This window comes from Chaetodon auriga, chromosome 21 (assembly GCF_051107435.1).
Source record: "Chaetodon auriga isolate fChaAug3 chromosome 21, fChaAug3.hap1, whole genome shotgun sequence".
NCBI lineage: Eukaryota > Metazoa > Chordata > Actinopteri > Chaetodontiformes > Chaetodontidae > Chaetodon > Chaetodon auriga.
Window position 1 is genome coordinate 18,082,768 of NC_135094.1, and position 15,619 is coordinate 18,098,386.

The 15,619-nt window shown below is 44.2% G+C and overlaps 1 protein-coding gene across 13 annotated transcripts in view; it reads left to right on the top strand.

The window, feature by feature from the left end:
- LOC143339882 (uncharacterized) overlaps nucleotides 1-15,619 on the top strand; it is a 109,393-nt gene that overhangs the window by 18,908 nt on the left and 74,866 nt on the right. For 9 of the 13 annotated variants that reach the window (XM_076761415.1, XM_076761409.1, XM_076761408.1 and 6 more), the window contains exons 2-3: nucleotides 1,566-1,754; nucleotides 5,348-5,404. In XM_076761415.1, coding sequence (XP_076617530.1) covers nucleotides 1,568-1,754; nucleotides 5,348-5,404 — 244 coding nt within the window. In that variant the 5' untranslated portion in view covers nucleotides 1,566-1,567. The remainder of the gene's footprint in view (nucleotides 1-1,565; nucleotides 1,755-5,347; nucleotides 5,405-15,619) is intronic. The other 4 variants (XM_076761418.1, XM_076761411.1, XM_076761416.1 and 1 more) reach the window with 1 other exon arrangement.

Here is a 15,619-nt window from a genome sequence, read left to right on the forward strand (position 1 = left end):
CAACAAACTGGGTAAAAGATCAAAGTTCAACTGAGCACAGCCACAGATCACAAGTACACAAAGGCCCTTTTAGCTGTATATGTCCCGAACCTGCAGCTGTTCTGTCTGTGGTAATGAATAGATAATCCAGCAGATGGGGCTGTGGAGTTATGATTCTGCTTCTGCTTCTGTTAAAGGAAGCTGGCTGATCTCTCACTGCAACTTTTAATTGCATTTGTTTCTATCTTGAAATAATATTTGTGGCAATATATGCTGTGCCATCAAATAGGTTTATGTGTCTGATGTACTGGACTGATGGCTGCAGTGAAGGAAACAAGGGCGACTGTATGTGTTGATGTGAGCGTTTTTGGCAAGGCAGCCAGGTAGAAGGGAAACTAATAAGTGGAAGGTCTCAGGATTGATCGGCTTTGCAGCAAATGGGTTCCCTTGCATCGACCTTGAAGCCTAACCTGATGTTTCAACAATGTGCTGGAGAGGCTCAGCAGAGAGGGAGGACATGGCTTGAAGAGGGCAGAGATGTAAAGTGCACCATAGATGATAAAAGGAGAATTGTTAAGCTGCAGATGAGACTGACGAACACAGTGACAGTCTGAGCAGCAGAGAAAGGCTGGCTACTGCCAGCACTGATGAAGATAATCTGGTATTATAGTTGGAAGATGACACAACATGACTCGGCAAATTCCCCTGATGGCCATTGGTCAGCTGAACTCTCAGACGAGCGGATGACTGCTTGGATCTGCGTGTCTGTGCGCGTGTCTGAGTCCGTCTTTTGGTACAGATTGTGCCTCTGTGTTGGACCAAGTCATGCATGTCTTTCACGCAGCATAATCCCAGCTGGAACTGCCTCCGTGTGGTAGAAAGTGGTACTACATCCAGGTTACAGTCAGTGATTCAAAAAAGCTTTCTTTTGCCCTCCAGTGGGCTCAGAGGTCAGACTCAGGCCTCGCAGATGCTGGACCCTCAGCGTGTTGCTCAGGGGCACTCGTCTGCCATCGTGGGGTTTGGATCCAGGTCCTGTGCTCCTCTTCCTGCTCCAGTGGATACTTTGATGCTACCTCGGGATACAAACCTGCGGCACAGTTTGCTTCACATCAGATTTTCCTCTGGTCACCAAACGCAAATAGATTTTGTCATTTTGTTCATCATGCGTGGCAGATTTAAGACTTCCTGGCACTTTGATGCAATAGGCTGTAAATGTGTTTTTCTGTTGTCATTGCACAGAGGTTGGATTAGAAGGGATTATTAAATGTTATCATTTAGCCTTCTCATTTCCTTTAACCACTTATCATCACCATATCCATGCCTTCAGTGTCTATCTCCCTCCTCCCTTTGCCAAAGTTGGGTAAACACTTTCAGGAACTGGATAATTAATTTTGGTTTTGAAGTGGTAATCATTAATCAACAGACATGAATTTAGTGATTTGAAGTCAAATAAGTTGCTCTGTATTTTCTGATCTTCTTTTGTGACTTCTTGTAGTTCTGTTCAGAGTTGCACAGCATCATTCACCAGGAGACAACACATTCATGGTTCTCTTGTTTTTTCCTCCGTCTGTGTTTGCATGCAGCCATGGCGGAGTTAGACCTGAGTCTGAGTGACGCACTGACGGACAGCGTTCCCCAGCCGGGCCCGGAGAGCCTGGTGGAGAGGGACTTCGTGGCTCAGCTGGAGGCGGAGGCCTTTGACGATCAGGTCGGGGAGACGGTGGGAAAGACAGACTACATCCCCCTGCTGGACAATGACGACACCAGAGCAGGTGAGAGTGTTATGATGGAGCCCAGTGGAGCACGCAGATGTTACTCATCGTGACTACAAGCAGAGTAATAAGAGAGAGTGAGGAGATGAGGATGGAGCACACCTTCTATTATTTTACTCAGCACTTCCTTTTATTGGCAGACTACAGGAGAATTTATGGCAGTATAGCAGACAGAGAGACAATAAGCCTGCCGTCTCCTTCACAGTCACGTCCTTCCTCTGTCTCAAGGTGAGAACTGGGTGGCAGAGGTGACAAAAAAAAGTTAGGAAGAGGAGCAGCGGTAGACAGGTGAGGCAGAACAAGATTATTGAAGGAAGCCAGAGACAGGTTTTGTCCTGGAAGTCTCAGCCAGCAGCGTTTTCAAAAAACAAAACAAAACACACAGCTTAGTTTCTTCCAATCAGAAGAACACATATACTGCCTTAAAATGTGCATCGAAGCTTATTATGAAAGCTTGTTTTAAACTTGTTGGAATCCTCCAGTGAAGTGAGCATGAAGATTAGTGAAAGTCCATCACCTGTGTAAGCCAAACCTGAGTTAATTCCTCTTTCATTCAGACTAAAAGCAGACGAAAACCTCTGTCTGTTCTTTTGACTTCAATTCTTCCTGAACGATATTATGTCTCTGACTGCACCTCTGGATCTCAGTCCGTCTCTCCTGAATGGGATGAGAAGCTGTGTTATGTAACATGAACTGCAGCTGCCCCCAAATGACTGATAGTATCAGGCACCGCTGGACACTGTCTGCCATTTTGGATCTACTTGGGTGCCATTCAGCCGCGGGCAGGATAGCAGCCTGAAGATAAGCAGAGTAGCGGTCACTGCTTTGAATATCCCAGCCGACCACATCACTTTGGAAACTTGACAGGAAAATGTGTCCCGTTCCTCTCCAGCTCAAGGTTTCATTCCAGTCTGAGGACGTCCCACCCCAGTGCTGCTGTCCATGACCCTCGATGTCAATGAGAACGTGTCCTTCACTGACCTGCCTGCTTACAAAAGTGGATGAAAGAGATTATACAGTAGACACAAAGGTGTCACTTTTGATGCTTTTTCTTTGACGGATAGCATTAGAGTCAGTATAATAGCCTGCAGTGTGGGATTGGACTATCCTGGTTTCATACTTTATATGAGATACTGCAGAGTAAGACTCTCTGTAAGGACTTAGCCTGACTAGTTCTTTTCTCCTTGTTAATTGAAAAAACTTTTTTATCCTATTTCACAGGATTGCTGGATGACTGATCAGGCTGATAAAAAAAAAAAATGAATTCAGTTTTGTACCAATTATCAAACAGACAGTTAGGCAGAAGTCAGGAGAAAACAAAATCAACATATATATACATCTGTAGGAGAAGTAGAACAGCTGTACGAACAGATCCTGGATATAAATATAACGACACTGAATCCTCTGAAAGCTCAGCAAAGACTCAAATCCGTGACGTGTTTTTGTGGAAATGGAAGAGGCTGAGACCTTCCAGCGGTTCAGAATTGATTGAGCACTACTTGTTGCTCAAAATGAACTCTTACAGTGTGAGAGTAGGTGTGTTTTATGAAGCTGCCCTCATCAGTCAATTCGCCACAGAGCAACAAAGAGAAACAGGTAGAGAAACAGATAGGTAGATATATGAAGGTGAGTAAACAGATAAACAGTGGATGGATCAAATAAACAGCTGAGTGAGAAACCAGATAAAAGGAAGTGACAGTTAACCGGGGCTGACTCAGCTCCCGGGCCTGTTTTGGTTACCCAGACACTTTGGTCAGACAGTCAGACTTTGTGTGGGCACTCGTCAGTGACAGCCGGCTGTAGGACGGGCCGTGGGTGGTGTTTCCAGTGATCAACTGTGGCACGCTGCGTGCATTTGGACAAACGCAGACATGCTGACACGCCGAGTGCCAAACAGCAGGGCGAGGCAGTCCGCAAACGATTGTCCTCTGTCAGCAGGAGAGCGAGACGGAGGAGGCGCACTTTTGTCGTTGGTGCGGTGCCCTGGTGCACACGTAACGTACACTCATGGAGACCGATGTGTGTTTCGATGAGTGTCCTGCACTCTTGTTTTTGATCTGTGGTGTTTGCGTCCTTTTGCGCGGACACAAATGAATCGTACCTTGTGTTTGCATGTGTTTGTTCTTGCATGTGCTTTTTGCATGCCTACATGTTGATGTGTTGTGTGTGTGTGTACTGTGTATACGTGTGCGTACGCACGTATTGATGGCAGAATGGTCTTGTTTTTGTAGCTTTTTGGCTGCATGCATTTTTGCATTTTCTGTGTATGTGAAAGACAAGAAGTGAGTCCTGTGGCCTGTATCACAAAGCAAGATTCATGGGATAACCAAATAAGTAGTAAAAAGCTGACTCACTTTTAACCTGGTTAGATCATCATGCCAACACACGCCGGACAACTAAGCTGGTCCAGAGCAGAGTAACGGCCACTGGCCAACCAGCCCACTAGAGAAAATGAGTCATTAGACTGGGTTTAAAAGAAGACTTTATCCAAACAGGTTATATTTTACCACACTAACACCTGGTGATTATAGCTGGATGTGAATCACACACACTGTTAAGTAGATCAGTCAATTATAAATGCATCGTTTCTGTAAGATAGAACTCATCAGGCGTTCATATGCTTTCTCAGTGTTATTATTTAAATGCCACTCTACACCTTTGCTTCATTTGACTCTGCTCATCAAACACACAAACCTGATTGTTTTCTGTTTTCATAGCTAGAATAATTCAGCCATACATGTTCCAACCGGACGCCGATTCTGAGCCAAGCAGTCGATGTATCAGAATGGTCGCGTATTTTATTTAGCTCTCTTTACAACATTAGAAACCTAATGCGAGCCTCAGGCTTGAGGACATTATCGTGGTACGGAAAGCCGTCCTGCAGGTGAATGGGATTGGTCCCTGAGGTTCGGTCCCCGGCTTTGAGAAAGACACTGAACCCCAGTTTGCTCCAGAGACTCAGACCAGCACCTTGCATGGTAGCTCACTTCCACCGGTGTGTGAACAGTGAGAGTATGGATGGATGAGAGGCACATTAAAGCTCTTTGGATAAAAGCAGTCCATGTACCAGAATCAGTGTGTGCACGCATGTGTGTTTGACTTATGTCCTTGTGTGTCGGAGCCTTGGTGTAAAGCTGTCGATACAGAATGTGCGTTCTGTGTTACTCATGTACATCTGTGTCTGTGTCTGCTGTGCACGTTAGACAAACACAGTGCAGTGACTCAGCAGTCCGATGTCACACAGTATCACCTCCTTCGGCGTCCCACACTGACACCAGCCAATATGTGCTGCCCTCTGCCTGACCCAGCCCGACCAGAACGGGACTGTGTGCTATTAGCAGGCACAGACAACACACACGCCTAGTGCTCAGCGACTATAGTGAGGTGCCCTTTAAAAAGCCTCAAAAGTCAGGGTCAGTGGTTTCCATTTAATTCCAGGCTCAGTCTGTCATATTTCCGCTGCACAAACCAATATGATGCAGTTTGATTTCCTATCTCATCAAGCTGTGAGCACTTAGATGGAGAGTAATGTGTTTGCTTGTTTTGTGTGTGTGTGTGTGTGTGTGTGTGTGTGTGTGTGTGTGTGTGTGTAGACACGGGTGCTGCGTTGGAGAATGGAGAGCAGGAAGCTCATGGGGTGCAGAAGCCTGGTAAGACATATCCTACAACTCCCTCTGCCGTCGGTCAGTCAGCTCAGGCCGCCTGGTCATCCTCATCCACCTATCATGGCGTGTTGGTCTTTTCTTGTCTTTCGACCTTGTTTACGTCCTTCTCGTTCTTCTCCTCAGTTCGACTCTGTGTGTGTGTGTTTGTGCTCTTAGTATTAGTCAGCTGAAGAGCTCTCACTGCTCTCCAACATCCTGTCAATGTCCTCTTCAGTACAAGGCTGCTGCTCTTTCTTTTTTCCTCTCAGCTGTTCACAGAAATGAGAGTTTTTGAGAGAAAGTTTTTTTATTCCAGTACTCTTGCACACACTGTTGCCACTTTCTTCCTTTGAGTCCTTCATGCATACTGATATAACAGCACAGATATTCAGGGTGGTCAAAAAATACCTAATGAAAGGTGGAGGTGAGGCAAAACTTCTCTTCAGCTCCGTCTTTTTCAGTGTTATATTCACTAAAATGATTCCTGACTGCGCTCACCTGATTGGTCAACGCTCAGGAACATGTCATGGGAGATTTGTCACACTAGATGAGTCAAGACAGAAAAACTCGGACATGCTAGTCATTGCATCAGAGTGTCGGGGGGCATCCCAGACACTGCACGACAGGTCGTTTAGCACGTCAGGCTACACGGGTATAGACGCCCGAATGTTGTATACAATTTGCCACAATGCTGGCAATTGGTCGGCCATGAGAAAATTACTGCCTCCCTACAGCTTAGGATGAAAGAGAAGAGAGTTGAGATTTCGTTTACAATCTGCTGTAAAATGCAAAAGAGCTCATTTGCATAATCAATGCACGGTAATGCACCTTAATTGACGACAGGAGATCGTCAGTGTCTCCTTGATAACATCGCTCTCCTTTTAACAAATGAACAACATGGCCGTTGAGGCTCACTTGTACACGTCCCTTGTACTCAGCAGTCCTTTTGTTGCTTATGATGGGAATAAATTGTTATTGTGTAATCTCATATTGGAGATAATTAGCTACACAGAGGAAATGCAGCCTGAGAGAGGACTACTTATTACGTCTAATGAACAAACCCTCTGTCTCCCCCTCTGGCTGTCTGCTTATGCTGAAATAGATGGAGGGAAGAACTATTTAAAGTGTGTGTGTGTGTGTGTGTGTGTTACATTGTGGAAACCAGCTCAAAAAAGGGATTTTTTTTCCCCTTTTCTTCCCTCATCACACTTGCTCCACTCATGTTCCTCTGTTCTCCGTTTCTTGTCGTCATGCAGTCGTTCCATTTTAAACTGCAGTGCATGTCATTAGCAGAAAGGATTTTGCATGAGGGTATGAATTAGGATGTGAGATCTCTTCCGCTACTCCACTCCACCCCACGACATGCAATCCCCATGACGACACATACGTATCTGTAAGGTAGGACTTGTTTGCCACAAGTCAGTTCACCTTCCAAACTTCACAAAAGTACTAACTGGATGTAACGGTCAAGGTAATATCGAGGTATTATCGTACTGTAAGTTTATGGTATCTGGCACATTCTACGTTCAAACTCGCTTGTGAAGTGAGGTTTAAAGTGTGAGAAAAACACTTAATGCGGGGACAGTCTGGCCTCTCTCACTGCTGCATCCATATTCCCTGCATTATATGTAACAACAGCACCACCATGATGATTGTTGTTGTTCTTCACGTCTCTCCAAAACAGCAGATTTCTAAACCTCGGCTGTGTCGAGTCCAGTGCGTGATTGCAGAAGAGGCTGCATCTGTTGGACAAAACCTTTCACTCCCCATTCACTGTTCACAACATGAGCAGTGAGTAGAGTAGCTTGTGCCGACCATCCATCTGTGGTTATTGAGACACGCTCTGCTTCTTTGAGGCTCTGTATCTCTTAAGCTTTGGTCTCTTGGTACAGAGCTGCTGTCACTGTGTGGCTGAAGTGTGGCATTGGTGGAATTTTATACTTTGGCTCCAGAATCTTTACAAACCTCTAAAATGCATCGTCGTTGACCAGAGAAAACAGCCTGAAGTCTTTGGCTTTATTTCTTCAGCTCTGGGACTGCTATATGGAAGCGGGGCTCCAGATGCTTCTTTCAGCCTCTTTTGGCCTGACTGAAGCTTTGTTGTTGTTAAGATTTGAGCTTTTCTGGGTGTTCATATGCCAAATGGCTTCTCATATTTAATGTGATTCCCACAGTGTAGTTGACCGCCGTCCGGCAGTATTTGCAAGTTGTTTTGCATTTGTCAGTTTCCTTTTCACCATTGTCAGTTCTTGAACTGGGAAAAGCAAAATGGTGTCACGTATCGGTTCTGAAAGTCAATGGAGCATCTTCAATCTCTTTTTTGTTATCGACACTTGATCCGTAATTCGAGCTTACATTGACCTTGGCAGTGTCTGCTCAGCATGATGGCGTCTAAAACAGACCAGTCATTAAGGAACACTGAAAGCATTAAGCGTTTGATGTTGGCTAAATGCTAGTGCATCCAGTCTGCGCTCACTGTACTTGCCAGTTGCGCACAAAGTAGAAAATTACGCTGGCTGTTTTGGTCTATGAAAATGGATGATCAGGCAAATCCACGTCGAAGTGTGCTGATGAAGCTTCGGGTTTTCCAGTAAAAGTGTGTGTGGTTAACCCACAATTAGGTTCTGTATTTGTTGAAACTGAGCGACTGCACTGTAGCTGACCTTAAGCAACCAGAGCCCATGATGCAGACAAAATGCATGTTTTTTACATAAACAGCCCAATAGAAGATGTGGCTTACGTCAGTGACCTTTCGAAGATTTGATGTTCACCCAAGCTGTTGGTGATCCTCTTCAATATCCATCTATTGTATGTGTTCTGTGTGGAGACCTGTTAATGGAGTACACAGCTAAAGGACATGGTCAGTAACATGTCTTTGTGGTTCCAGAAGAGCTTGGGAAAATAAGTCTGATGATGACAGACCAAGCCGGGAAGAGCTACAGAAAGACACTATGAAGAGTGAGATCCAGTGCTTTTTGCTTGACCCATTAAAAGGGAGGATTTGTCAGCCTCTTGCCTTTTAATAGCTCGAGTACCCTTTGAACTGCAGCTCAGCGCTCCACAGGTGGAAAGCAATGAGCCTGTTATGAGTCATGGTGCCCGATTGTTGATTGAGATTAATGACCACTTCGTTAGATAAGAGAAGACAAGATTAGAGAAAAAGCAGCGTCGACGACATTAATGAGGTGTCATGTCACCACTGTGGAGGTGATGGAGTAACTACCCCATCCCTGTTTGGCAGGGATCCGACCTGGTCAGCCAATGTACAGCTGTTGTGTGCTAAGGGACTAAACCGGCACTGGGTGAAGTTGTATCTCTATTTTCTACTGAGTGCCAACTGACACAAGTTGCACAGTGGGCAGGATGGAGCTGTCAAACCTGCCCACCGCCATCTTTCATTACTGCGTGCGGTCCACTGAGATGACTGGAAGCCCCGGTGGGATGGATGTTGGTGACGGTGGGAGGAGTGATGAGCATGTAAATCAGATGTCTGTGTTGGCATATTCACCGCTTAGCTGTCTTTCTGTTTGCATGGCATGGATGGCTTGTGTTACCATGGTTACACTGCTGCGCGTGTGCATGTGTGTGTTTGTAATAGACTGTTACTGCTGGAAGACTGCTCTGTTTGAGTTTTGGTTGAACTCTATCTCTAATCTCCCACACTGCATAATGAGATCAGAGCACAGTGTGGGGTGTGTGTGATACCGCTTTTTTCAGCGGGCCTGCTTTAGTTCATAGAGCATCTGGCCTTGTCGAGGTGCATTGGATCCATTCATCACTGTTATTGCAGCAGACCCCAGGGAGAGGACGCAGGCGGTATAAGTAGTAACTGGGTCACAGAAGTGAGAGCGTAAGCTAAATCCTGACAGAGCAAATGCAGATGTGTGTTTGTGTGAGTGTGCACTGCGCGTGTGGAGAGGCTGCATGTCACCTCCAATGCATGACGCTTCTGCATCGCATGGAATGACAAGTATATGGTATAGAATGACCTCCCAAATATTTGACCAATGTAAGATGATGAGCAGCATCAGAATCTGGGATTCAGCCTCCAGACTGAGATAAATCACGTTGGTCAAGTATTTGGCATTTGTTAGAGTTGCTGTTGATTTTGTGACAGCTTTACTAACCTGCTTTCTTCCTTTTTTCCCCTTATCCCTTCCTCTCGTTCTACTTTTTTCTTCCAATGCCACTTTTCTTCTCTTCTTTCTCTCTGAATGACTGAACCCTCTTATGTTGATACACTTGTTTTACATCTTCTACTCTTTCTTCCCTTCCTCCTGATTGCTGTCACCACCGTTTCTTTACTTTACTCCCCTCTTCTCTCCTCCTCTCCTAATCCCCACGCTTCAGAGGACTAGAACCCGCCTCCATCGCCATGCCGACTGTTAATCAGCTGTGCTTCCGCTTCTGTGCACCTCTTCCCTCTCCTTGTACAACACACACACACACTATCTATCCTATCCATGGCTCCTTTGATCCAATATGAAGGAGAGAGTCTGAGGTTGTGGACAAAATTCCACATTTACTGTCACTCTTGACAACCTACACACATGCACAACAACCTACACACATGCACAACAACCTACACACATGCACACACACAGCATATGTGCTCATACACGCATACACACACAAAGCCATGTTGCCCTGACTGCAGCACACACTGTGATTCCCTCCGCTGGGCAAACTGGGCGTCTCTGACAAACAACTGTTTGGGCACACACACACACACACACACACACACACACACACACACACACACACACACACACACACGCAGAGTCACATTTGACATTCAGTCTGAATCTTCTGTTGTTTTTGTCTGTGGTCAGAGTCACCACGATTACTTATTTCCACTGTGTCCAATGAAATGTTCTCTCCTTGTCAGTTTCTCTCTGATAGCTTATTATTTGCAAATTTGTCTCGTATTAACCAAAATGCGCACAGATCAAATTCAACTTTACATTCTAAAAAGGCGACTGTGGCATGAACAAATGAATCCAAATGAAAACTCGAGCACATCTGTAGCCCCTCTTGTCCCTCTCCCTCTGTTTCACCGCCACACTGAAGCAGATAGTGAGCTCATAAATTCATGTCCACACACACACACACACACACACACACACACTTTCACGGGCACAGACACCATCCAGCAGCCAGCCTTCCTGTACGAAAGCTGAGTCGCCAGCACTGCAAACCCGATCCATCACCACCCAGCAACCAGCACACACACACACACACACACACACACACACACACACACACACACACACACACATCCTCATAGATTAACCTGCCAAAACAGACTATTTGTATTTTTGTCAATGTTTTTCTTTGAATGAAATGCTTTTAACACCCTCTCTTCAAAATCTCTGGGCTGTTAAACATAGACTCTGTGTCTGCTTTGCACTATTTTCAATCTTTCTATAACCAAAAAAAAAGATAATATGAATAAAATGCTAAATAAACACTCCAGAGGACAATCGTTCATTTGTTTAACTTAGTGACTTATTTCTGTGTTAGCTTACTAATAACTGTCTGTTGTGTCTGTTGCTGTATATTCTCATTGTATAGGCAATTAATTCACATTTTAGGTCATTCAAAACTAATTTCTCATTAAGATGACAGGGTCCTGTTAGCACAAGCTAGCGCCAGAATCTCCTACCTGTGAAAGATGCTTCAGAAAGCTGTTGGTGTTATAATGCATATGCCAAATATGAATCTTATCAAACATGAGGGTATGCTGGCATGGTTTGCACATTAACATGCAACTTTTTGCATGGTTAGACCAGAGAAGGTATGTTTATTTGTTAATTTACCTTTTTGTGATTTGGTTTCACTGACCCTTTGAGAAACAGCCGTGAATGAAGCATGTGCCAGCAAGGCCTGACAGATTGAAAAATTCAAAGTGTGAAAAGTGTGATTTGTGCATGAACACACTTCACACTGAGCGCCACTGATCGTCACACATGATACTCCTCTGAACCTTACATGGACAGCAGATCATTGAAGACCTCCACAGAGATATTTTCAGTGGTCGGAGGTCGAGGTCAGCTGCAGACACAACAGCATTTGAGCAGATCCTTCACCCTGCAGTGCCATGTACTTTGTGCATTTTGACTATTTTACTTTTTAGATGCGTAGAAACATCCTGTATGTGCCACAAAAGTTTAGAGCCAGCCTCTTTCATGTGCTTGTTTCAAAAAGGTATCTTATCTCACTGTGTCCTTTTTATAGATGTGCCTCTCTCTGTTGTCTGCCTGCACCTTGTGCTAATAAACCAATATATATAACACATGCTTACCTGGCTTTTGGGTTTCTCTTTCGTCTTCTAACCAAACCTAACTGCTGCTTTTTCCCTTCTCTCAGTTCCTTTCTATTCCTGTCCCTCACAGCCTTTTATATTATGTGCAGTATTATTTTCTTTTTCACAGATCTTAGCGGTTTTCTAAGAGAACAAGACGCTTACTCATCCTGACTGTAACCTTTGGGGGCGGTGGGTTTTTACAGTGTAAAGCTTAGAGATTAGCGCGCGCTGCAGGGAAATGATTTTCTGTTGCTTCGGAGAGATGCACCTCTTTGGTTACAAAACAGATATCTTTATTACACTTTCCTTTTTTGGAAAGAGGAAAGAGAAAAAGTCGTTTCTTTGGCTTAAAAATACTTATAGAAAAGGAAATAAAGGTAATTCTGCCTTCATTAAAGAGGTTTGCTAGCTGTCAGTATTTTATAGCGTCTCTTCCAAAGTCAGTGGTTGACTCTCAGGTTCTAAACATGAAAGCAGAAAGCTTTCATTAAACTACATGGTATTCATCAGTAAAACTTAAAAAAAAGGCTGGTACACCCTAGAAATCTAACAAGTCCTCCACAAAATGATCAGTTCATATCAGTTTTAGGGAAAGGTTTTGGTCATTTTTTGTAGTGGAGCACTACAACAATGTCAAGCTACTGCCTCAGCTGTCATTATTTGTAAGGCTACACAGGAGGTCCTTGTCAAGAAAACGTAAAAATAGATCTTTGAGAACCATATATGTGACAAAGTAAAGGTCCACGTACTGTCTTTAAACCGCATCTCATGGTCTTCTTCCTGTGAATGGAGCTGGCTCAGGTATCATTACGTCACCTAAGTGCCAATGCTTGTAAGTGCTGAGACTGTTACACAAAAATAGGTGTATTTAGGAGTGTTTGAACAACTACAGAAACATAAGCTTAAAAAAGAACAGAATTTATCATCAACAATACTGATGATTGAAGAGTCCTTTAAAGTCATTTATGAACAAGGGTACTCAGGTGAGCACCAGGACATGTTTTTTGGTACTCACTCCATACACAGCACTCAGTACTCCTTGGTGTCTTCCGCGGTGTCTCCCTCATCCTCCTCTGCTTCAGCTTCCTGCAGGGAGGATGATGAAGATGCACCTTGTGGTCTCTTGTTGGGCCTCTGATTATTTGTCTCCATCACAGGTCAACAACTGGCTTATGGCCAGATGTCTCTGTGGTCATCTTTGATAGGTGAATGGCAAGTTATACACAGAAGACGCTGCCAAGCATTTTCTTGCTTGCTTTAAGAGCATCAATGCTCTCATAGTGTCTATAAATAAACCTCTGTCAAGGTGGCCTCACATTTCTGAAGAATGGTGCACATTGTCGTCAGCATGGATGCATTTTTTGGTCCGCCTTTTTGCAAATAGAACTGCAGAAGCATGTCAACTGAACAATTAAATGTCTCAGTAAGGAAACTTGCTGATTTGGCCCAATTCTCGAGGGTGTGTGCAGTGCGCAGAATGTGCACAAGGGAAATCCTATTCCACAACAAGTTGCCGTAGTATTGGTAAAATGATGTTGTACATATCAATGTTGACAGCAGCCCCGTCTGTGCACACCCACTTTGTCATGCAGTCACCCAAGCCTGCATCATGGAAGAACTTCATGCGTCCATCTGTGCAGCTGGTTAGTGCCCAGTTCAATAAATACAAGGAAGTCTGACGTCAACTCTCCGTTGTTGGACACAGACACAATGTAAACCATCGCCTGCTCAGTTTTTGTCATTTCCTCCAATCCATCAAAGAGCTGCTGCCAGAATTCAGCGGTTTGCTCCTAACTTCCTGCTGAGCGTGTGCAATGCCCTGCATTACCTGTGCTCCCCCTTCACATGAATGATACACACTTCCAACATTCACTCCAAGCCGCTTCAATAAACTGGACTCCTCAGCTGCTTGCTGGTATGCAAAGGCGTATTTTGAAACATTTGATGCTTGGCATTTCTGATTTTTGTCATGTGCCTGCGTACCAGTTATGCGCACCCCTGTTCTGAAGCAACAAGACGAAAAATCAATTCATGGTTTCCAGACGTGTTGCCACGAGGGTCCACATGACTTGCATTTCCTTATCTGCCCAAGTCCACAAGGGTCCACATGGACTCCAGTGCGCCTCCTGGACGCTTGTTTCCCCATCGGTGCTCATATTCTTGTTATGTGTGTGTGTATGTGTGGGACGTGTCTGGGTATGCTCACACCCGATTGTAGTATGTATAGAAGCTCATATGTGTCAGCCTTCAGTTCTACAGTTGGCCGTGTTTCTACAGGAGTTTGAGCATTAATTGGGCAATTGTATGTGTTTTTTTTAACAACTTTGCAAAAACAGCTAATAGCTAATGAAAATAATTCTCTGTTTCATTGACATTAAAATTCCCCATTCCTGGCTTTGTTGAGTCCACTACTAGCAGGGTAGCTCTAAGATGAGTAGCTGTATTGCTTTCCATGCTTTGCCATCTGCTATACAGTAACCTCCAGTGATCGACCTGACCTATGCTGTCAGCAGGGGTGTGTTTGCGTTGCAGAGTCTATATGGGGCATCCTGTCCTACTTAGACTCAGAGAGTTGTGGTGGGATGTGTAGCAGGAAAAAAAGAGGGGGAGATGAATTTAACAAGTCCTTAGTGGAGGCAGATGTGCTTTTCAGTGGAGGGATCGTCCCGTACCTTTCAGAGTGTACGCCACAAAAACACGCTTACATGCATCCCAACCCCCAGAGAGCCTCACCCTGAACAGCTGATTCCCTACATTACCTTTAAAGAGGGTGAGTGGAGGAGGACTCAAAAGATAACAAGATCTAAGAGAGAGTGAGTGAGCTGGAGACTTGAGTAATGGTGTACATAATGCATAGATAGACCTCCTCACCAGTGCTTTACAGTCCATTATGTGCATCTGCCCACACACAGCGAAGACATACAGCATGAGGACAGCATGCTTTGGTCTACTGTATTAAGGTGTACAATCATAGGCTTAATAGGAAAAAAATGTTTAACAGCATGCAGCTGGTCCACCACTTTGCTCCAGACGGAAATATTTCAACAGCTGTTGGAAGGATATCCATTCAATTTTGTAGAGATATTCATGGTCCCCAGAGGATGAATCCTGATGTCTTTGATGACTCCCTTGCATTTTATCAAGTGCCACCAGCAGGTCAAAGTTTTCACACATCTAGTTAAATATCTTAGGGTCTGGTAGACTGTTAGTGACAGGTTGTCAAGTCCTCAAAAGTGGTGGTAAATCTGGAGTAAAACTGAGAGATGTCAGATCAGACATTAAAATCCAGGAGATTTTGCAAAATCAGTAGATAACTTGATTTTTGCGATGGTGTGGTCTGCAACACCAATTGCAGCACTGCCTGACATTGTTTGGGTCTGTTTTATACTTACAACATTGAAGGCCATACACAGTGAACTCTTCTAGAAACTTGCAAAATAATTTTCAACGTTTAGAATGTGTTTCTTAAGTTGTTTAGATGTAGCCTGATATATACATACTGTGTCACTGTGTCATGCTCAACCAGAAGTTTACTAGTCACAGTATTTTTCTGGAGCTGCGATCAGGAGCTTCTGTGGGCAGCTGAAAGAGGCCAGGCTGGACTCTGTAACGCTGGTATGAGGTGTTGCTCATATTCATTTTATTAGGTTTAGTTTGCTTTTCCAGCATTGTTATTTCCTGCAGTTGTTTCACAGTAAAGGCCTACTGCAGCTTGCACATTGCAGTGGATTTATTGTGAAACACATGCAGGAAATTTAAAGTTTGAGTATTAACAAATTAACTTACTTACAGGAAATGAATAATATTGCTGTGTCAGTGCTCTAGTATATGGTGAAAAATCCATTTATGTATGTGTTAGTGCACATTAACTGCTGTAAATCTGGTGATCTTGGTTGTAACCCTAACCGCCAACT